General features: G+C 41.0%; 2 protein-coding genes across 4 annotated transcripts in view; one reads left to right on the top strand and one right to left on the bottom strand.

Annotated features, from left to right (window-relative positions):
* The window catches only part of NFYA (nuclear transcription factor Y subunit alpha), a 35228-nt gene extending 22466 nt beyond the window's left edge, over positions 1-12762 (bottom strand). The window contains exons 1-4 of one of the 3 annotated variants that reach the window (XM_049765402.1): positions 12638-12762; positions 5870-5995; positions 4024-4110; positions 733-879 (exon numbers count right to left, since the gene is read on the bottom strand). In XM_049765402.1, coding sequence (XP_049621359.1) covers positions 733-879; positions 4024-4110; positions 5870-5944 — 309 coding nt within the window. In that variant the 5' untranslated portion in view covers positions 5945-5995; positions 12638-12762. The remainder of the gene's footprint in view (positions 1-732; positions 880-4023; positions 4111-5869; positions 5996-12637) is intronic. The other 2 variants (XM_049765404.1, XM_049765403.1) reach the window with 2 other exon arrangements.
* Positions 12763-14325: 1563 nt separating this feature from the next.
* On the top strand, positions 14326-22744 carry OARD1 (O-acyl-ADP-ribose deacylase 1). Its single transcript, XM_049765447.1, has 5 exons — positions 14326-14389; positions 14680-14824; positions 17601-17659; positions 20017-20129; positions 22193-22744. Exons 1-5 carry the CDS (start codon positions 14351-14353, stop codon positions 22293-22295), a joined length of 459 nt encoding a protein of 152 aa, XP_049621404.1. The 5' UTR covers positions 14326-14350; the 3' UTR covers positions 22296-22744.
* Positions 22745-24155: the final 1411 nt, after the last annotated feature.

Genomic DNA, 24155 nt, shown 5'->3' with positions numbered 1-24155 from the left:
GCCACCAGGTATGGCCCCAAAAAAACAAAACAAAAAAAAAAATTCTCTAACTTTAGGGCTTCGTGCAATATTCTTAAAATATACTTTTTTAAATCTTTTCAGTGTTTCATTGTTTTTCTTTTACATATATTACATCTGAATCAGTCTTTCTAGAGAATTTATCAATTATTTTGCCTAAAAAATTAATTTTAATGTAGTCTCCTAAATTTTTGTTAGTTCCACAGTTCATTGATTTTAATCATATTTGCTTATTTTTCTTTTTATAATTTCCTAGGAAATAAGTTTTATAATGTTTTTAGTTTCTTTAATATATGCAGAGTATATATTTTGTTCTAAGTATTGCTTTCTTTAGCCGTGTAGTTGATTTTGATTGAAATGTTTTCTTGCTCATCACTTGCAAGGTAGTTAACAATTTAAATTACATGAAAAAAAAAGTATAAGTTTAACATTTCTGATCCAAACTCAATCTCTTAAGCAGACTAAAAAAAATTTTCCCTAAGATATACATGTACTAGTAACAGATACAGTAATCTCTCATTTTCTTTATACAAGAAAATATAACAGTCTCCAATTTCTATATAGTTGTTTTCTATTATTAGTACTACAAAGGTAGAAAATTGACTGAAAAAACACAGCAGAAAGCAAAGAATTGTAGCATCAAGTGTTTGTAACAAATTATTCTTTAAAAATAAAAAATTCTTAATGTTTAAGCAATTCTTTCAGACCACTTACTTGCTGCAAACCCTGGGTTCCAGACACAGGTACTTGCATGATGGTTTGGCCTTGTCCACCGGGAACAGCCTGCACCATGATAGGTTGGCCAGTTGACGTGATTAACTGGCCTCCACTGACTTGTACCATTAATGGCTGTCCCTGGACCTAAAATAAAATAAAATAAAACAATGAAATATCTTAGCCATAAAATGATTTTAACCAAAATATAATCACTGGAATATTCTGCTTCCTTCCTAGAGGAGAAAAAGGTAAGCGAGGCTCTGAAAATAAGTCTCAAAGTCCTCATGCTCAAGTTACCTTCTTCAAATTTGAATATCTACAGTCTTCAACTGTATCAACTGTATATTTTAAGTTGTATATTCAGTTGTATATTTTATGAAAAGACATATGGGATCAATGTAGTTCTAGGGAAGTATCAATAGACACAAGCAATTTTTACAAGCTAACTTCATGAGAGTTAAGGTCAAAGCTATTTGCCCTTTCAGATCAATATTCAGGTTTAGTCTTTATTGAGAACTACAGGAAGGCAAAGGGAAGGATAGCCAGTAGTGGTGACGGTGGTTTCTAGATTCTAAATATCCTAGAGGGAGCAAATCAAACTGAATATACACCGACTCCAGGAAATGGGCATAAAAACAACCACAGAAATTTCTGACTAAGACACTTCCTACTTATAGTTTTCTATTTATAAATTAAAAATGCATTTCTTAATACTCTACAGGGGTCTCAAACTCAATTTACCTGGGGGCCGCAGGAGGCAAAGTCGAGTGATCCTTGAGTGCAAAGTCAGTAGTAAGCCTTGAACATTGGGGAGCGTGACCCAAACAACTAAAACAAAACAAAACAAAAAATGGTGCCTCTAGGGCAGGGCCACAAAATGTTGTACGAAGGGCCGTTTGAGGCCCGTGGGCTGCGAGTCTGAGACCCTTGCGAGTCTACACCTTCTGTACTCTACCATCTAAAATTCTAAGGCCAGTAATTGATTAAAAAGGCAACTAATAAAAAAATATATATTTTCTAGACCATTTGTGGTGGAATTCCTACCACTTTTCTCACCAATATCTGCCCAATTATTTTTTACTTCACCAGAAGAGGAAAGTCCCAATTTTCAAGTTCCTATAAAGACTCTAGAACTCATGGCAATGCAAGTGCTCTATTGCTTGCTTTCCAATTAAAAATACCTAGCTAATAAATGCTTTGATTCTGAATTTCAAAAACAATTGCTTCAGAAATGAAAAAGAATTTCAATAAATAAGCTAGAAATCCAAAACTTTCATTTTCAGATTTTGTTTGGAAGATTTTCAACAGAAAGGAGCATTTTTATGAATATTCATTCACGTTTAATGTCATAAAAATTGTCTTCAAGTCATAGTTGCTGAAATTAACCCTGCCCTACATAAGTAGATTAGACATTAAAGGATCCTTCCTTATACCACTACCATTACTATCACAAAATTTCCAGGGAAATCCAAATCCTTTGAAGAACTTTTGAAAACACAACCTGACTCTCTTCTTTTGTTCCTTCTCCATCCCATATCAAATTTCCTTTTCTATATATGCCAAGGCTTAATAAGGAAAAAGTTTTCAGACTACATACTGAACAAAATAATGATCTCTAGAATGAGGTTTCCTTAATTTGCATAAACTGGGTCTCATTCTTTCAAATAAAATACAAAAAACACAAGTTTTAAGGTATAACTATTATTAATTTTCTGACTATCCCTCATCCTGCCTCATTTACGTGCACACATAAACCATTTAGAATTCAAGGAAACCACTATGCTTATAACATTATGATAACAAAAAAACATGCACCAGACAAGAAGCCATACAATTAAAAGCATATTACATTCCCATTACACAAGTGGTTAATGACAATATTGTTATACACGTGAGTAATATGAAGCAAGCATGAAAAACATGAATAAGGTCTGAATGTAATTCAGGAGTACCTACAACCTCACAGTTTTTTATTCAGCCTAATTTATGTTTGGAACTGGCTTTATTTCATCATCAAACATTATGTGCAGCAAGACTGAGGCTGAGAGTAAGGTATAACAATAGGAAGCTTAGGAGCAGTAGTAATCAAGTTAGATGCCAGTTCCACGTTCTAGGTCCTACTTGAAAATACATACATTCAATGGAGGAGGAATAATAGGGTGCCCCTATCTTGCCATTTCTAAAAACATGGTCATCTGAAATTTAAAATAATCTAGACACAGAAAATTTGGATGCTTCTACTCATACATTTATATAGAAGCTGAACAAAATGGTCCAATTAGCATATTTAACGGCCATACACAATGTTAGGAAACTGCATTGGCCAAATAAAAATGCCAACAGCAGCTTTAATACGTAATACTTAAGCACTATGGGATAATCTCTGAAGATCTAGTAGTAAAACAGCTCAGTATTTCCTTAGAAAAGGTTAAAGAGATTAACAAAATTTGGAGATGAGATAAATTCTACCAAGGTCAAAGGTGGCCGTGCAGCCCAATTGCTCCTTTAAAAAAAAGGAAGGGGTAGCACAATACATGCCTAGTTGATATGGATGTACTTTCTTCTCTGTTAATTTAATACAAACTAAAGAAATTTTACCATGCAATCTGACTTCAAACTACAGCCCGCGGGCCACATATTGTATTTATTCCCATTTTGTTTCTTCACTTCTAAATAAGATATATGCAGTGTGCATAGCAATTTGTTCATAATTTTTGTTTTTACTATAATCTGGCCCTCCAACAGTCTGAAGGACAGTGAACTGGCCCCCTGTTTAAAAAGTTTGAGGACCCCTGGACTAGACAGTTTGAGCCCTAAGCAGCTTCTAACTCTACTTAAAAGAATTTCTTCTTGGGGCTGAAGTGTAAGCACTGCTGGTATGACTCTTGCCTTGAAAGCAGCTAACCCAGATTTAATTGTCAGCATTCCATGTAATTCCCTTGAACTGGCAAGGAATGATCTTTGAGAACAGAAGTGGGAGTAAGCCCTGAGCAGTTTCAGGTGTGGCCCCAAAACCGTAAGATTCAAAAAAAAAAAGAAAAATAACTTTTTTTTTTATCACCTATGTTCCTTTCCCAGGCAAAGAAACAAATTGATAATGGGGCTGCTACATAACTTGACACATAACATTAAGGAACTGGCAACTTATATATTCAAAGGAAAGTTAGCAGCATCAAAGACATGCAACTGAGTTGGCCATTCCTCTTTTAGATCCTATCACAAATAGCACCAGACATGAGGACAGGATAAGTTCATGCAGTGCTTACAAAGAATCAGAGAGGGCACCACTACCTGGAGGGTCTGGACTTGCTGGCCTGAGGCCGATGCCACCTGGGCCTCAGTCTGCAACTGGACAGCAGTGACACCACCCTGCTGCTAGAACAGGAACAGGAAGAGCTTGAAATGTGTCAAGAAGAAAATGCTTATGTAGTTCAAGACATGAGATCATCTTACCTCTTGTGGAAGAAGGGAGTCTTCTTTTAGTAGTCCCACCCCTACACAGGACTTCCAAGCCATAGACACCCTATGCTGATGCTGGTTTACAGAAGAGTTCCTTGACCCCACCTTAACCCTCAGAAAAACTCAAAACATACTTTCCTATTCTAAAAAACACAAAAGTTGTCCATCATGAACACAAATTTTATTCTTGAAGCCTTCCCTCCTGAAAAAGCTAATAGATAATTCTACTTAATTATTTTAATGATTTTTAATTCCTCAAATGAATTCACAAGAATATAAGTTACCTATTTTAATGGCCTTGATACAATAACAAAAACTTTCTGAGACTTAAATAGAATTACTGAAAAGGAAAAATCAAGAATTATTGTAAACCAAAATCTTTAGGAGAGGTCAAGTTCATAAGTCCCCAAATTCCATCTACTTATGTGGTTCTCAGTGATCTAACCCAATGTTCTGGGATTTTGGGAGGGTGGGGTGGACAACTTCCCAACAATGCTCAGGCAACCTGGTGGTCCACTGGCAATTCTTGGCCAAGAGTGCTATTGGTTCAGTTCAAGGGCCAGAGTATGTAATACTGCTCAGGTCCCACAGTCCAAGGATAGATGCTTAGAACCAACTCAACTGAGTTGGCAGCCTTCATAGCTACACTCAGCAGTGCCAAGAATCTCACATGGGCAGGACACAGATCTGGCCCAGTACACCCTAAATGCTGTTCTATCTCTTGGCCCCAACCTTATTTTTATATCTTCTGATAATAAATTCAAACAGAACAAAAATAAAAAATAAAATTACCCATCAGAGCACTGGTGTGAATGTAAACCTTTTACAGAATGACCTTTCTAAAAATAAAGGAAGCTGCCCAAGTCATAGCAACTATGTGGGAAAAAAATCCAGCTAAGGAGCTTCAGATAAGAGTTAACTCCCTCCTTTGGTCAAAAAGGTAACTAACTCACAATCAAAAGTTCTTTTGCCCTCCCTACATATTGCTTATCTATATATTAGCTCTATTTTAAAAAAACATACCCAGTCTCCAAATAACAAAAGAAGGCACATGTTTCTTCTAGGGAGAAAAAACAGAGTTGTCCTAAAACAACACAGAAAGTATCAGAAAATGTACTCTTAATTATAAATTCAAGAAAGCAACCAATCTTAGGAATAAACTAGCTGCAGGAAATTCTCTTCTGATATGTTCTTATCCTATAATTGGCTGTCCAAATATTATCCTTATTTTAAACTACAAATTTTTAGAAATAGGGTGGTGGATATTAAAAAACAATTAATTTCTTGGAAATTGACTGCCTTTGTTTGTCAATTTGGTCAAAGCCTCACTACATAAAAAGCTAACTTAACCCAAATGAGAAAAAAGAATTCAGAAAATAATGAACTCCAAATTTCCATCAGTAAAGATTTGGTGCTCTCTATTTAGAAAATTAAATAAGCAATTTACAATTAAACCAAGTTCTATGAAAAGCAGACTGATTCTAAAGGGACATACATTAGACTTCTAAATGGAATATGACAGGAGGAAAAATCGAAACTTCAAACCAATGACAGTGCAGCACAAGTCATCAGGCCTATTTGTTGAGAGCTGGTAGCATCAATAATTCCATTACTGAGTAGTGCTGCTATATTTAACAGTTCCACTGTTATATTTAAAGCAGTTTGTCTTCCTTACCTGCTGCTGAATCTGTCCAGCCTGTACAACAATTTGCTCTGTTGAACTATTGCTGTTTGTTGTATACTGCTCCATGGTCTCCCCAACTTAGGATCCTCTAAGTTATTCTCTGGAGAATCTAAAAGACTACAAGATGCAAGATGATTAGAAAGGTTGAGAAACTGATAGGTGGTTGTTTTTCAACCCACATTCAATCTTCGTTTTATAAATCTCATCCACCTTACACCCATTCTTGGTTACTTTAATGAAAACCTGATACTTCATATTCACCAACATCCTACATAGTTCTCTGAGCCCTGCAAGTGATCCCTAAGCAGAGTCAGGAGTAAGCCCTAAGTACATTTGGGTGTAGCCAACACCCTGAAACTACACAGGAGGACCATGTGTGTAGAAATAGTCAACCCCCTCCCTTCTCCATCAAGTTTATCCAGTTCCTCATAAATTCTAAAATTTTGAGAGAAAGTAAAGTAATGTAAACTGAGCAGTAAGTTAGCATAAATGGAAGGTACTGCTCTAGTGGATATGATGTCTTGATTTAAACAACCCAAAATATAATAAGATATTATAAGAAAAAATAAAAATAGAACTCAAGCACACATACAAATATTTAGAAGCCCACTAATATCTAGAATTTGCTTTGAAAGGCATTAAAAATGGATTACTGGATGAACTGTGAGGTTGGCTATATTATCTGAGAAGGCAAACATAACACTTAGGCTGTCTTTTTCAAAGTGGGAAAATTTCTTTTTCTCAAATCTTTCTTACTTTCCCATGCCCCAAAACCTTTAGAACGTTCAAATGAGTGGTAGAAACCAAGGGTGCAATTAGCAGGAAACTTAATTTTTTTAAAAGGAAGCAGTAAGCTGAATAAAGTATGGGAATATCTGCTTTAGGTGATAGTTACTTATCTACTGTAACTCAACTTTATGTTTGAAAATATTTATACTAAAATATTGGGATATTTAATAAATGTTGATCAACCCTGTTACTCACAACCAGAATGATAGGTTAGGATGAGTTTGAGAGCCATCAATAAATGGCAGGTGACTAAATCCAGCTCACCCAGAAAAGAATGCCAGAGGCCATATGTTCACCAATGGAAACAGAACTATCAAAACAAGTTCATAGTTATTTCCCATCGTATATGGTCAAACCAGCTTTCTTTTCTAAAACAGTTGCCTAAAGCAGAATCCTAAGAGGCTGTGAGGACAGACAGACACACACACAATTATTTACCATTATATGGTCAGACCAGCTTTCTTTTCTAAAGCAGAATCCTAAGAGGCTGTGAGGACAGACAAACACACACACAATTATTTACCATTATATGGTCAGACCAGCTTTCTTTTCTAAATTGGTTGCCTAAAGCAGAATCCTAAGAGACTGCGCGCACACACGCACGCGCACACACACACACACGCAGGCACGCACGCGCGCACACACACACACACACACACACACACACACACACACACTCGCACGCACGTGCTCAGTGGTTACTCCTGGCTCTATGGTCAGAAATCGCTCCTGGCAGGTTCAGAGATGATATAAAATGCTGGGAATCAAACCCAGGTCGGTCCCAGGTTGGCTGTGTGCAAGGCAAAGGCCTTACTGCTGTGCTATTGCTCCAGGCCGAATGTGATTCTTTTTATACAAAACCATGAAGACAATTAATATCTAGAGATGAAGACCAAGATCTAGATATAGAGATCTAGATAAAGAGATCTTGAGTTAAAGGTAAACAAACAAAATGAAAAGCTCACTAGGAAAAGCTCATTAGTAACTTCTTATGATTGGAGAAGAGTGCTAAAGAAAGGAAAAGGTGAGTGGGATGGAGGAACCTCTGAGGAACTATTTGGGTGATGAAGAAACTTTGTATTACTATTGTAGTTAGTGGTGGTTACATAAGTGTAGAAATTTAGCAAAAGTCATCAATATAATAACACCAAACTGTGTAACCTCAAAATGAAATTTAAATAAAGGCTAATAAAGGAACGTATCTTAGTAACCCTACCATACACACACTGAAAATCTCCTTTAAGAGACATTTCCCTAGATTAATCATTGAAATTCACTGAAAAGGCCCATGAAAACAATATATAAATATAAAAACACACTTTCATAAAATTTTTTCCAATTTTATCCTGGTAGTACAAGTGTAACAACTTAAAAAACATTTAAACCCAAATTATTTGGAGGGCAAAAAACCTAAAGCATCCTCAAGTCAAGTACAAAGGAGGAAGGGATTAGGTTAGAGCATGATAACGAAGCTGCAAATGGTGAGTGCTCTATGGATCTGGAATAAGAAGCTCCAGGAGGAGCTTCCTGCTCAAGATTCTAACAAAATTTAGTGAGGCAAATTTAGTTTAGCTATTGCTCTAAACTAAAAGATTTTGTTTATTTTTCCACTCAGAATGAAAAGAAAATGTGTTTATGGGGCCTGAGAGATAGCATGAAGGTAAAGCGTTTGCCTTTCATGCAGAAGGTCGGTGGTTCGAATCTCGGCATCCCATATGATCCCCTGAGCCTGCCAGGAGTGACCCAAAAACCAAAAAAAAAAAAAAGTGTTTATGTAAAACTTCTTCCTTCCCCACTTCACACACATAACCTAAAAACAAAACAAACAAACAAAAAAAACCCCACAATTACCGGGAACAATCTATGTGGATCTGTACACATTTTTTTTATTTAAAAACATTTTTATTAATTGAGGTCCTGTGACTTACAACGTTGGTAATAATAATGAATTCCTATGTACATAATTCCAAAACCACTCATCACAGTGTACATTTTTAGTTTTTAAAGTAAAGTGTAATGACTAGACATGAAACTGTCTGATATGAGACAAGTTTTTTTTTAATGTTTGTAAAATATAAGCTTGCATTTGGATCTGTACACATTTTAAGCCTAAAACCCACAGAAAAGTAATAGGTGTGAAAAGCCCATCAATTTATCCTATTTGACAATCACCACAGGTAAAAAATCAGCTTTCAGACATTTTTGGCCACAGCTTCAGAGCACAGGTAACACGTTACAAAAGTAACAGAAATTTTATTATTTTTCTGATCTTAAAAAGTTATAACGGCCCACTATATTGATTTCACAGCTCAACAAGCAACACCTGATTTGTGTCCAAGACTGGAGAACAAAAAGGGCTCTCCAGAGCTGGGGTGAGAGCATAGCAGGTACAGTGCTTATCTTCATGTGTTTCAATTTCCAGCATCCTATATTGCCTCCTCCTGCCTTGAACTAAGAGTCAGGAGTAAGCTTTGAGCACTGACCTTTCTGTGGCCCAAGAACTAAAAACCCACAAACCACCAAAATAGACTCTCTAGCTCTTCTATATTCTTACAACTGTTTCTAGACTGGGCTGTTTTCTTTTGTTTCTTGGAGGAGGGGACTTGTCTTCACTAATGATGCACCATGTAGCACTGTACTGAGTGTTTAAAAGAAAATGATTGGGGGCCTGAGACATAGAATAGTGGTAGGGCTTGTTACCTTGCACGCAGCTGACCCAGGACTGATCCAGGTTCAATCCCGGGCATCCCACATGGTCGCCCCAGCCTGCCAGGACCAATTTCTGATGGCAGAGACAGTAGTAACCCCTGGTGTTAACCAGGAGTAACCGCCAGGTGTGGCTCAAAAACCAAAACACAAAAAAATGATTAAGTCTGGATGATAGAGACCTCTTACAGCTGCGCATAAATTAAGGACAGCTTTAGTAAAATCTAGCGTCTGAATTCATCTTAAATGTGATGGTTTATATATGTGATATCAAAAGGGATGAAGTTCCCAAGCATTAAAAACAAAAGTGTGGCCTCTGAGCTGCAGACAAATAAAAGACTTACATGTCAAGAATGCTAGAGATCAGAAAATTATTGCTTAAAATCCGAGGTATAAAAAAGCTAAGTTGGGTCCGAAGAGATAGCACAGTGGTGTTTGCCTTGCAAGTAGCCGATCCAGGACCAAAGGTGGTTGGTTCGAATCCCGGTGTCCCATATGGTCCTCCGTGCCTGCTATTTCTGAGCAGACAGCCAGGAGTAACCCCTGAGCACTGCCGGGTGTGGCCCAAAAACCAAAAACAAACAAACAAAAACAAAACAAACATCCAAAGCTAAGTTTTCTGGTAACTGGTGAAAATACAGAGGTGTATAGCAAAAACAGTGACCAGATGACAAACTACCTTTTCCAGTTAAGTATGGAGAGCTTGGTGGTTTTAAAATAGCAATAGACATCTTTTGCTTTTAATAAATGACTAGGAGATAAGAGTTAAAAAGTTGTTGCTAGTGTAGTTTCAGTCTATATATTGTTCAATACCTTTCCCTTCTCCAGTGTTCATTTCCCAAAACCAACTTCCTTAGTTTCCCTCCAGTCCCAGCCCCACCAACCCTTCCTCCCAGCCTGCCACTAGCACAGATATCACTTCCTCCCTCTCTTTCTACCACTTTAACTACTCCCACCCCTTTTTTTTTTCCTTTAAGGGACAGTAGTTTACAAAGTTACAGGAGCATAATGCATATCACTAGCTCTCAGCAGCGACCAATTCCAAGTATGAAATGTCATACTGATGTACTAACTGCAACCTATTTCTATTGTTTATGGGTATTATGTTTATACTATGGGGATTATTTTGTATCTCCCAGATGCATCTTCTAGATGCATTCATGGCAAGACATTTTAAAATACCAAAGAAGAAAGTCACACTATTCCAACTAATTCACATACTGTATAAATTAAGTTGAAACAATTAAAATGAAAAACTCATTGGGGGAAAATATTTAGTAGTAAAAAGATCAAGGTTTTTCTGAAACCCACCAGTTAAATAAATGACCTTAGTAAACATAATAATGGAAAACTATATAGTAAGATCTACTCTATAAAGTCAGTGACAGCAGTTAGGACTTTACAAGAATATAAGTTTTTACAAGTCCTAAGAGAAGTCTCCCTGTTTTAACAAGTCAGCAATTCTTGTGGGCATAACCTCACAAGTCAGAAATTTGTTTTTCCAATCTGTGGAGGCCCTCCTAATTCCTCTTCTTTGCAGCTTCACAAATAACTGTTTCTGCAAAATTCCTAATCTAGACAAGTGCTTTTTATCAGTTGTTTTCCAGCCTAACCCCCACCCCCAACTACTGCCCAGTGTTCCAGCCTACCTACCCCATCAAAAGCAGCACAAGCAGGGGCCAGAGCGGTGATACAAGCTACAAAGCGATAGGGCAGGTAGGGCATTTGCCTTGCAGGGGGCGGGCCACGGTTTGATCTCCTAGCATCCCATATGGTCCCCCAAGCCAGGAGCAATTTCTGAGCGCATAGCCAGGAGTAACCCCTGAGCATCACCCGGTGTGACCCAAAAACCAAAAAGAGAAAAAAAAACACAAGCAGGCACCTTTACAGAAGCTTTACAATCAGCCCCGAGCAGTCCTTCAAATCCATTCAAGTGTGGCCACAGGATGACTCCCAGTAAGGCTGCAGCTAATAGTTTGCTTATCAGTGTAATGCACAAAACGAAACTGGGCCTCCTAGCATTACCTCCTGTCATTTTTCAGCAGTCAAGCTCCACCTGGCAAGGGAAGTAAGTTCTTAAGAGACCTCTACCCGTTCACTCCCTCCACTCCACAGGATCAAGATCCATGCCTGATACTTAGTTGTCAAAGGGCATTTCCTCCTTCCTTTAATAAACCCCCTCCTCACAACACTATTAAGTTCCTGTAAGCCTCCACTGGGAAACTGATTAAGATGGGGAGAGCAAAAAACATTAGAAAAAAAGAATTCTATAGATCGACATGGATAGATCCGAGTCAAGCCTGACACATTGCAGGGGGGACCTGCTAAGGTGCAGAAGGGAAGGAAAGGCACTGCACCGGGAATAAAATAAAAGACAACGTGTGCAGCTTCTGCGGAAAGGACGGTAGAAAGAAGGGTAGCAATCTTCGAAGAATGGGGTTCCTTCCAGGGACCCAATGGCCTGGCCTTACTGCCCAGGAAGAATAGGGAGACAGCGGGGTTGGGCCCCCCAAGAATTAGGTGAGCGGCTAGAGCTGCAAGCAGGCGGGAAGGGGAGGAAATGACGAGCCAGAAGGGGGTGGTAACCGAGCCCCGAGACCTGGGTCCAGCGGACCGGGAGGAGGGGCTTGGCTTTCGGGGAAAGGGGGGAGATGGGGCCACAACTCGACCTGCGGAGGCGGGATCGCCCAGTGCCAAGAAGGGTGTGAGTCGCCCCTCTTCCCCAACGCACTCTGGGGCAGCAGGCATCTGTGCCCAGGCCTTCCTTCCGACCCACTGGGGTTCAGTAGGGAGGGATGGGGTGCGCCAGGCCCCAGTGGCGGGAGGGCCTGATCCGAGGACCCGAGAGCGGGAAGTGCAAGACGCTTGGGTTGAAGCGGGAAGCTGAGAGGTCGAGAAACCGCTGCAAAGCCAGGCTCCCACCTCGGAGCCTGGAACCTCGGAGCCTGGGGCCAGGAGTTCGGGGGCACGGCGTTGCACCCCGACATGCACTTCCCATGCAATCGAGTCTGGACCCCCAGAAGCCTGCTCCTGGGACCGCCATGCCCATTCGGGACGGCCCCCTGCAGGCTTCGGTGGGGAGTGCTCCGCCCGGACGTCCCCAGGCTCCGGGCCCGGGCCAGCCCACCACCCGGCTCGGCCGGGTCCGGCTCGACTCCCGGGGCTCGGCAGGCGCCTGGGCCTCCTCTGAGTGGTCAGCGGGACCCGCCAATCGGGGCGCTGGGGCCGGCTCTGGGCCGCTGGATATTGGCTCCTCACACTCACCGTGCCGCGCTCCCCCGGTTCGCTGCCCGCGCTGATTGGCTCCAGTACCGGACCCCGAAACCCAATCAGAGGCTCCAGCCGCCGCTGCCGCCGCCACTGCCGCTGCCTAGCAAAATGGCGAACTCGAACAAAGGGGGACTCGGGCCTCCCTCCAACCGCCTTCGCGCAGGCGCCCTGAGACCACGCCCCATGGTGGCCACGCCCCCAGACGGAGAACGCACTGCGCAGGCATCTCTTGGGGCCACGCCCACAGCTCTGAAATTGGCACCCGCCCGGGCGGAAAAAGTACGCAGGCGCCTTCCCGCTAAGGCACTTCCTCCAACTCAAACACCCGCCGAAACGTAATTACTACGCAGGCGCTAACTCTTCTCCCCCTGAGCCCCCACCTCCCTTTCCAGGGCTTTCCCCACTCTGTCCGCTGGAGAAACACACTCGCCCTCCCTCGGGGCTAATGCGCAAGCGCAGTGATCCGTTCTCGGTGTACGCATGCCCAGCAGGGAGGCGGGAGCCTGGGGACGAAATTTAGCGCCGGAAGTTCAGCAGCCATTACCAAAGAGTGCTAGTTCGGTTAGCTAGAGGGGCCTCGCTTCGGCCCAGTTCCCGGAGGGTCGGCGCCATGTTTTAAGTGCAAGCAATTCAGAGCTGTGGCCGGATTGGCTCCTCACCCGGGCTCCCCTATCTAAGGCCTAATGCGTCTCCCCACCTTGTTGTAGGCGGGGCCTCTTAACGGCCAACTCCAGTTTCTAGTGAACCATCTCCCGCACTTTGGGATTTTTGTTTAGGGCCTCACGATTCCTCCCCACTGGATCCCAGGAAAAGGCTCATCGCTCTCGCTGGCCCGCCCCAGGGTAGGAGACCGGACGGGGAGGCTTCCCGCAGTCAGATTCTTCCCACCGCTCTCCAACCCAGTGGAAAGGAGAAGAGAAGGGAGTCTTTCTCAAGAGGCCGCCTTCCAGCTCTTCTTACTCAACATTCCCCCTTGGTTGTGGCTGAGGGGGATGTGGCCAAGCCCTTGCATTTGTCCTTTTGTTTTGGGATCACACCCGGCAGTGTTCAGGGCTTACCCCTGGCTCTACACTCAGAAATCGCTCCTGGCAGGCTCGGGGAAACCATATGGGATGTCATATGGGATTCGAACCACCGACCTTCTGCATGCCGGACAACGCCCTACCTCTATGCTATCTTATCTCTCCGGCCCCTAAGGCCCTTTTTTGTGTTTTTCTTTTCTTTTGGGGCCACACTCAGCAGTGCTCAGGGGTTCCTCCTGGCTCTACGCTCTGGGCACCATCTGGGACTATCCTTCTGCATGCAAGGCAAATGCTCTACCTCCATGCTATCTCTCTGGCCCCGCTTGCATTTCTCTTAAAAGGCCCAACCCCTCCAAGGGAGAAACAAATGTGAGCCCTCCGCGCCAACTACGAGGAAGGCGGACCTTGTCCTCTGGGAGCGCGCGAAAATATCTGTGGGCCCGGCCAGGCCGCACCCCAACCCACCTCTGCCTCTCACTTACCCTGGAAGAGTTTAGTTTCGTTTGGTGTTCCCTCCCTCCTGGAGGCCCAACGAACTCGCTCCGGGCGTTTCAATTTTAGGATGGAGTCAGGGCAAAACGAATCCCAGCGTTTTGGGCTCCCTAACTAAGTTTGCTTCCTTTTCCCTCCACCCCTCTCTTAGCTCGGAGAAACACTTAGATTCGGGAGATAACCTTTCGGTATCATGGCCGGAAACTCCAAGGAAGATCCGGAGGGAAGCAGAGTGCGTAACAACTACTACCAATTTAACTTAATGTGGAATACGTAATAAATCCCCTGACAACCTGTCCAAAGCTCAAACACCTTTTGATTCAGTCAACAATTGTCTTGCTCTGGTTGATTTACACATCAGACCTGGACCATGTGTGACTTTTAAGTTCTTAAATGTTGATGGTCTGCCTTGACATCTAGGGGGGAGGAGTCATGCTGGGAAACATCGAAAAAGGTTAGGAAAGAAAGCAATCTTTACCTGTGAATAATCGGAACATTTTTCTCTCACTTTGCACGTTTTAGATCACTTATGTCAAAGGAGATCTTTTTGCATGCCCCAAAACAGACTCTTTAGCCCACTGTATCAGTGAGGATTGTCGGATGGGTGCTGGAATAGCTGTTCTCTTCAAGAAGAAATTTGGAGGGGTGCAGGATCTATTAAGTCAACGTGAGTTTTTTTTGTTTTGACAGCTTACTCTCCTGTCTTGGTTAAAGCTTATTTTGACATCCTGTTATACTTAGTAGACAAGATGTATGTGCAGAGGGTATATCTGACCACCTACTACTGCTTCTAGGTTTTTTTTTATATTTTTAAAATTTTTTTAATAATTTTTTTATGATGTGGTATATCTAACCACCTACTACTTAGCTTTTAGTTTTTCCTTCAGGAAAATGGCCTCTAGTTTGTGTACTTAATATTAAACCAAAGACCCAGTGTATTAAAGAGTTGTCAGGGACTGGAGAAATAACAGCGATAGGGCGTTTGCCTTATACTCAGACAACCCAGGAGGGATGGTGGTTCGAATCCCCGCATCCCATATGGTTCTCCCCCCACCCACCCCCAATGCCTGCCAGGAGCGATTTCTGAGCCCAGAAGCAGGATTAACCCCTGAGTATCTCCTGGTGTGACTCAAAAACAAAGAGTTGTTCCAAATATTCAAAAACCACCCAATCCCCAAATCAAAAAAATAATGTCATAAAACTTTTTTGATAGTGCATATCTCTGAAAAGTATACAGGTGATCATTTTTGTATTCATGATCTACTATTTCTGTTTTAATTTAGAGTTTAGAAACCTGTTTATGCCCCCCACCTAACACTTTCTGCCAATGATTTGAAACCGTAGATGTGAATTAGAATCTTTACATGAGGATCTTCTCAGAGCGAGCACAGTCCAAATTAACTGAATCAGTCTTCTCTGGTGATTCTGACCCTAACATTTGCAAAACAAATTTCTTAACTACATTGTAATTTTTTTCTAATTATAGCTCCAAATTGAAAAACTTTAATAATAACCTTTTTATATATCTGTATTCTGCAGAAGACTTAACACATGAACTTTGGTTTGTAGCTTATTTAGCTGATAAATGCAAGAGTTTTGGTTTTTGTTTTGTTTTTGGTGCCCTCCCTCAAGGATTTGGGGACAAAGCCATTGATGCCCAGGAATCCTGTTGGCTCAGTACTCAAGAATTACTCTTGGTGGTACTCAGAAGAGAGTATGGGGATATCAGGGAGCAGGTTGGCTACCTGCAAAGCGATCTACCTGCTCTACTATCTCTGGCCCCAAATGCAAGTTTTGGGGCTTTTTCTTTGTTTTTCTGCCATATATGGCTGTGTTCAGAAATCACTCCTGGCAGGCTTGGAATCATATGGAATGCCGGAATCAAACCTGGGTTGGCACTGTGCTATCGCTCGGGACTCAAATGTAAGGATTTTTGTTGGTTGGTTGGTTGGTTGGTTGGTTTTTGGGCCACACCGGGTGATGCTTAGGGGTTACTCCTGGCTATGCTCTCAGAATGCGGGGTGGGGGTGGAGGGAAAATCGAACCGCAGTCTGTCCTAGGCAGAGGCCTTACTGCATGCTCCACCACTCAGGCCCCCCAAATGCAAGTTTTAAATTTGTAAATAGCAGGATAAGAGGGTATATAAGGGAGGCATAATTGTAAGTAAAGTTTCTAGTTGGATCAGAGAAATAATACAGAGATTTAGGAATTTTCCTTGCCCTTCATTTGGAACTACGTGTGATTCTCTAGTATCAGATTGGTTCCATCAAGCACTGCCAGGAGTTACCTGTGAGCAAATAGCCTCCAATAAGTCCAAGAAAGAGAAGATAAAATAAAATAGAAATAAAATAAATAACAAAATAAAAGTTAAGGATTACGAAGGAGGTATTTTCTTTGTACTCCCTCCCCCCCCCACTTATTTTTGCTTTTGGGACCATACTTTGCTTTGCTCAGGGTTCATTCCTGGCAGTTCCAGGCTGGCATACGGTTTTGGTGGGATCTTTTGGGGGAGGTTGTTTGTTTTTTATCCTTTTGTTCTTGTTTTTTGTGTTTTTGGTTTTTGGGTACAACCAGCAGCACTCAGGTTATCCTGACTATGCTCAGAAATTGCTCCTGGCAGGCTCTGGGGACCATATGAGGTGCTCGGATTCGAACCACCGTCCTTCTGCATGCAAGGCAAATGCCTTACTTCCATGCTATCTCTCTGGCTTTGTTTTTTACTTTTTTGACATACAAACAGTGGTACTCCACTTACTCCTGCTTCGGTGCTCAGGGATCCCTCTTAATGGGCTGTGGGGCCATATGTGTTGCTGGGAATTGATCCTGAGTTGACCCACATGCAAGGCAAGCACCTTATCTACTGTATTATCATTCCAGCACCCAAACTTGATTTTTCTGGTGTTTTTTTTTTTTTTTTTTTTTTTTTTTTTTGGCCACACTAGGATGTTCTCAGGGCTTACTCCTGGCCCTCTGTTTCTGGTGGTGTTATGGGAATCAAACCCTGGCCAGCTACATTCCCAGCAAGTCCTTTCCCATTGTAATATATCTCCAGCCCCAGGCATACAGTTGTTAAGAAGGCTGAGAAAGTTCCAAGCATTCATAAGAGATAGGTTTCTTCTTTTTTTTTTTTTTTTTTTGGTTTTTGGGCCACACCCGTTTGACGCTCAGGGGTTACTCCTGGCTATGTGCTCAGAAATCGCCCCTGGCTTGGGGGGACCATATGGGACGCCGGGGGATCGAACCGCGGTCCTTCCTTGGCTAGCGCTTGCAAGGCAGACACCTTACCTCCAGCGCCACCTACCCGGCCCCGAGATAGGTTTCTTCAGAGTTGAAAATTATTTCTACTTCTGATGCAAACTTAGGTGTAAAGATACTTTAAAACTAAGCATGCACATGAGTACTTTGATTTTCTTTTCCTTTACTATCTAATAACTTTTTACTAGAAAAGAAATCTGGAGAAGTGGCTGTTCTGAAGAGAGATGAGCGATTCATATATTACTTGGTAAGATGGACTGATGTTCAGTACCTTCTAGGAATTGGTGAACAGGCTGTAATGCAATTGTGTTTGCTACAAGGAGGAGAGGTGACAACCTAAAAGGAGTTGGGTTCCCTTCTCTAGGTGGGTTGTGTGAAGTAAGGGATCAGAAGTGGCCTTGGGTCTCCAGCTTCCTTCTCTATCCACCTGAGGAAGCCTGGACAAATCTAGAACTGATGAGAGATCATTAGGAGCACCTGCATGGAACTACCTTCCCTCACATCATCCCCAGAAAGTGCTCTTCAAACCAAACCTTCAGTACCACCTGTTCTGCCCAGCATGGGAAAATGATCCTTGCCATCCGATTTCTTGGGGTGCTGCAGAACCCAGGTGGAGAGAGGGATTTCTCTTTGCTGGGAAGGAAAGTAAGTCTTAAATCTTACTCAGGCATTCCGGGCCTATCTCCTTCCTTTACAGAGAATTTCAGAAGGAGAGGAATAGTGAAGTAAAACAAGTTTATTCGGGAAATAAAGGGAGAAAAAGATAAAGATCCGTGCTCAAGAGAGAACACTGGCTTCTCCAGAGTGGAAAGAGCTCAGAATGACTTTTTGGTGAAGGTTATGTATGGTTACTCTCCATGATCACCTTTGTCCCAATTTTTTTTATATAAGTAGCAATTAATTAATGGGTCTTTTCCTGGGGTAAGGGCATTGAACTCCAGGTGGTTCATTATTGGTTTTTGGCTTGGAGGGATTTGGGGGGAGTGTCATGTGTGGGGTTTTTGTTTGTTTTAGTGCCTATAGCTTTTAGTGGGAGTGGGGGATTTTGGCCTTACTGGGTGTTGTTAAAGGATTATTCTTAGCTCTTTCATTAAGTACGTTCTTATTATAGCTTTTGTTCATACATTCTTTTTTTTTTTTTTTTTTTTTTGGTTTTTTGGTTTTTTGGTTTTTTGGGCCACACCCGGCGGTGCTCAGGGATTACTCCTGGCTGTCTGCTCAGAAATAGCTCCTGGCAGGCACGGGGGACCATATGGGACACCGGGATTCGAACCAACCACCTTTGGTCCTGGATCGGCTGCTTGCAAGGCAAACACCGCTGTGCTATCTCTCCGGGCCCTGTTCATACATTCTTGGTGATGCTGTGGGATCCATTGCTGTTCTGGACCTGGAACTCTGTTTCTTTGTGATTTTATTGGCTCCTTTGATGGGTCTTTTGTCTCAAAGGTCTTCATATCTTGAATTTAGTTTCAGTTCCAGACTGTTTATTCCAACGTATATTACCAGGACTCTCCTTTCTCTTTGTCTACAGCATATTCAGTATATTCTGAGAACCACAGATATCTTAAGTTCTATTCTCAAGCCAATTCAGACTTGATAGTCAGTATTTGGAGCCAGAAATCGAATAGGAGCATGACACTACACCCTAGTTTCAAGGGGAAAGGATTTCTTTTTTTTTTTTTTTGGTTTTGGTTTTGGTTTTTGGGCCATACCCGGTGATGCTCAGGGATTACTCCTGGCTATGTGTTCAGAAATCACTCCTGGTTTGGGGGACCATATGTGATTCCGGGGGATCGAACCATGGTCCATCCTAGCGAGTGCAAGGCAAATGCCCTACCTTGCGCCACTGAGAACTGACCCCCCTGAATTATACCATTTCTCAAAAACCTGTCATAAGATTTACAAAAGTTGGGTCTGTGTCTCACACCATATCTTTTAATTATTTAATAAACACGGTGAGATAAAAATGACATGTTAGGGATGACAATGGGATTTTTCTCTAGTTTTGCTGCTTTGGGGGGGGGGGAGGGAGCTCACTGGCGGAGCTCGGTTACTCCTGGCTCTGTGCTCAGAAATCACTCTAGCCCTTTTTTTTATTTCTTAGTAAATGTAGTGCCAAATATATCTTGCTCCTTTTATGATTACTGCTTGACTGTAGATTTTTTTCACTGTTTAAATGTTCTTCAGTTCCAGAAAAAGTGCGGTTTTGTTGAGGACAGTGGTAGGTCCTGACCTTCTGTAAGCCTGTGTGACTTAGGTTGACTTGTGCTTAGGAGGACTGAATAAGTTAACCGGAAGTTTTCAGGTAGTTTCTGTTACAGAGAAGCAACTTACCTTGTAGAAGCCAAAGTGTCTCCTTATTGGCTTAAAAACAATGGACAATAAGCATAGACTGCTAATATTCTGAGCTTCCTATGAAAAGTAAGTTATTTATAAGGCAGTGTCTAGTGTCCACCACCTAGACACTGGTGGATTTCCTAGAGGGTCATACATAACTGGAAGGATCTATAGCTTTTCTCTTAGTTTATGCTATAAAAATGCATGTTATGAATGTTATGACTTTTATTGGCTATTTGGAAATTTGAATTCTTTTTTTGTACTTAGATTACAAAAAAAAGGGTTTCACACAAGCCAACTTACGAAACCTTGCAGAAGAGTTTAGAAGCCATGAAGTCTCATTGTCTGCAGAATGGAGTCACAGACCTCTCCATGCCCAGGTAAGGGAATCCAGGGCCCTAACTAAAGACTTTATGGTTAGGGGTTATGTCCATACAGTGAAACAAGTGATTTAGAAGTTTAGACTAACTCAGAACAATGACTTAAAGATAAAGAAAATTTAAAAATTTTCTGTGATCACTATAAATAGTAGTCAAACCATGATTTACTAATTTATTAGCCTGAATTTAATTGATTAGGATAATGAAAATATCTGCTTCTATCCATTCGGGAAGAGCCATTACTCAGTTACATTGATGATGAATTCTAGCACTGCTGAATTCTCTGCCCGAAACTTAGCCCTTATTTCTGAGACTGTAGAAGTTCAAAAACCAAAACTGCATGATTGATTTTCATCTGGGTACTTTAACATGCCCCGAAATTAATCCTGTGCAAAGAAAATTGTTTATTTTCACTACTGAGTTTTATGTTTTATACTCCTTGTCTGGTTTTGGTCAGTACTGTGAATAAATTGCCGAGAAAACATCTTCATATTATTGAAGTCAGAGAGATAGAAGGTCTTGGTAATGTTGGGTGAAACACTATATGAAACCTAAACCTGCCCCAAGGCATGAAGGCTTTTGAGATTAAAGACTTTTTAAGAGCGGGAAATTCTTGTAGCCACTGAATTCCAAGCCACTAATACCAGTTACAATTAAAGGTTATCATGTGTACTCAAGAATGAACCACCATAAGTTCAGTGTCTTTGATTAATTTCTACTTGTATTAAGAATACAAAGATGGTTATGGAAATTTTATATAATCTTCACCAAAAGGTCACTCTGGGCTCTTTTCTTTCTGGAGAAGCTAGTGCTCTCTCTTTTTCTCCTTTATTTCTTTAAAAACTAATTATACTTCACTGTACCTCTCTTCTGAAATATCTCTGTAAAGACCTGGAACGTCTGGGTAAAGTCTTAATACTTACTTACCTTTCCGGCAAAGAGAAATTCTTCTGGACCAGAGAGATAGCATGGAGGTGGAGCATTTGCCTTGCATGCAGAAGGACAGTGGTTCGAATCCTGGCATCCCATATGGTCCCCCGAGCTTGCCAGGAGCGATTTCTGACAGTAGAGCCAGGAGTAACCCCTAAATGCTGCTGGGTGTGTATTCTGAGGAATTAGTACCTTTATAGGTTAAAGAAATGAGCTTTTAATGCAGGAATGGTGACAGTTTCCATGTTCTTCAATATTTTTACAAATTAAAATAGTGAGTAAGAAAGAACTGGATAGTATATCAAATAGGGTACTTGCCTTGAATGTGGAAGTCACTGGGTTGATCCCCCATTATCCCATATGATCCAGAGCCCACTAGAAAAAATTCTGAATGTGGAACCAGAACCCTGTGCACCACTGAACCACCCAACACCACAAAATAATAAACATTTTTCAGATTTAGAAAATATAAAAAAATTGGAAAGAAGAGAAAAAAACTCCCCAGCGTGGAGGAACTTAGTATAGGACCAGAATATTGGTCCTATTTTTTTCCTTTTTATGTGGGGTTTTTACAAGAAAACTGGGTCTTTGTGTTACTTATCAAACAAAAGTACCATTTGTTTCCCAGAGATATCTTGTTAGTTTAGGACCCATTTATGTTTCTAAAATAAGATTAACATGTTTGTACTCCTACTTAGGCTGGTAGGGTCTGTATGTTTAGTTAAGATCTTTTAAGTATACATTTAACTGTGTGCCGAAGTATTGCCTCTTAGTCTCCTGTGAGCCCAAGATCTGAGGCAGAATTATGGTGTTGGGTAATTACAAACTTTCTCCATTTCAGAAAGAGCCCAAGCATTTGTAGGAATACTTAAAATGTAGGATAGTGACAACTAAACATAAAGCAGCTGAAGAACTGAGGCTTGTTTCACTGTGGGATTTAAGGCTATTTAAAAAGTCTTGAGTCTCTCAGAACAGGAATTAACTTCTGAACCCTCATAATGACTGCTTATAGGTGTGAGACTAGATTATTTGTCTTTATGTTTGGGGTGGTTAGAACTGAAAAACAGGAGTTATTTTCTAGGTAAAGGAATGATTTCCTTTATTAAAAACAATGGATATTTTGTCTTTTTCAGGATTGGATGTGGTCTTGATGGTCTTCAATGGGAAAAAGTATCTGAAATGATTGAGGAAGTGTTTGAAGCAACAGACATAAAAATTACTGTGTACACACTCTGAACAGATGAGCATTTTGGATGTGTCCACTTCTCCTGTGTTCTCTCTTCTGTGCCATAGAATCAGGACAAATGGCTCTTACAATGTCAGAGGAAAGACTCATCAGAGGAAAAATTCACATGAAGTAGTCTGTCACAGGCCAGACTTCGAATTAAAGTATTTTCTCTAAGACTCTAAGACTCTGTAAGACTGGGACTCTGAAGGAGAAATTGCTTAAGATATGCTACTATTTTGAGTTGTTTTTGTAGGAAGGTTAGGGCCTAGGATTCATTTCACTCCAGCATATTACCTGATTCTTTTGGCTTCCCAGTAGATGGCAGCATTGATTTTATTTTTCTCAGGATCTTTTAGGAAGGGTGCACATTTAGGTAATTTGCGTATTTTTTCATTTGTGTACTTGGTATTATTCTATGTCATCAAATTCATCCTAAGAGAATTATGTGGCTCTTTTTGTTTAAGTTATAATGTTAAGCTTTTTATTGACAAAGAATTTGTAATGGGAAAAAATCTTTCTTGAGGTTCAATGAAGTTGTGTTTATGTTTATTATTCTATTATAATTATGTAACTTTAATTTCAGAAAAGGGCCCATTGGGAGGAATGATATAGTTATGTAACTTAATTTCCAAAAGAGGGTCCATTAGGAGGAGTGACAAAGAAATAAGGGAGTAAGAGGAGTGAAAGTACAGTCGGAAAGGCATTTGCCTTGCACATACCCCACTCAGGTTCAATTCCTGGCATCTCATATGGTCCCCTCAGCATCACAAGGAGTAAGTCCTGAGTGTAGAACCAAGGATAGTAGCCCCTGAGAAATGCCAGGTGTGACCTCCCCCACCTCTTAAAAAAAGAAGGGAAAAGAAGCATGAGTTAATGTTCTAGGCAGGCAGGTTTTTATAATCTCATGGTGAATGTTCCTCTCTTAATGACCGTCACATAGTTTATGTGATTAAAATGGTTTGATTCAGTCATGAAGTAAATGTTAAGTGTGTGGCTTTGTGGCTGGTCAACTGGGATTAATAGCAGTCTTAGTCTCTTTATGCTTAAAATGAGAGCATTTTCATTGTTGGGAAATAAAATTCATAGATTTCACTAGTGGTTTAGTATCTAAAACACTGAGAAAGCTAGGAGTTTTCCCCAACTTCCATTCTTGCTGTGGGATTGATTTTAAAATGAAATCAGAATTATGATTTACTTTCTCCTTAGATTGAATACTGGGTCTGCTTTCCTTTGTGTTAAAAAAAAATTATTAGAATAAACATGTTGAAATACCAGGAAAGTACTGGTCAAATAGAATCCTTTTGTTTTAGATTTAGTTGTTATCACATTTCAATTTGATATAAAACATCTGGGGCCAGAGAGATAGCATGGAGGTAGGGCATTTGCTTTGCATGCAGAAGGATGGTGGTTTGAATCCCGGCATCCCATATGGTCCCCCGAGCCTGCCAGGAGTGATTTCTGAGTGTAAAGGTAGGAGTAACCCCTGGGTTACCTAAAAATCAAACAAACAAAAACAAAGGGCAAGTTGCACAGAGAAAAGTTCATAATCAGTCATTTAAGACTAAAACTTCTTGAAGCATTGATTCTGCCCAAGTGTAATAAAGTTGGAGGGGAGAAAAAGGGCAAAAAACACAATGAAAGTGGAGTTTGGAAACTTAGCATTAATTTGTTTTACTATGCAAATGAATGTAACATTTAGGTCAAAACTATTGGTTTTTTTGGCTTCCTCTCCATTTATTTTGTTTGGGGATTGGGTGGTGTATTCTGGTGCTCAGGAGCTACTTTCTCTCAGCACTGTTCATGGATAGCTGCCAGAGCAAGGAAGGATGTGGTGCTGGGAATCAACTCTTTGACCTGCATGCAATTCA

The sequence above is a fragment of the Suncus etruscus genome, chromosome 18 (genome assembly GCF_024139225.1).
Source record: "Suncus etruscus isolate mSunEtr1 chromosome 18, mSunEtr1.pri.cur, whole genome shotgun sequence".
NCBI lineage: Eukaryota > Metazoa > Chordata > Mammalia > Eulipotyphla > Soricidae > Suncus > Suncus etruscus.
The sequence above is the reverse complement of the archived record's forward strand: the minus strand, read 5'-3'. Positions and strand labels throughout refer to the sequence as shown.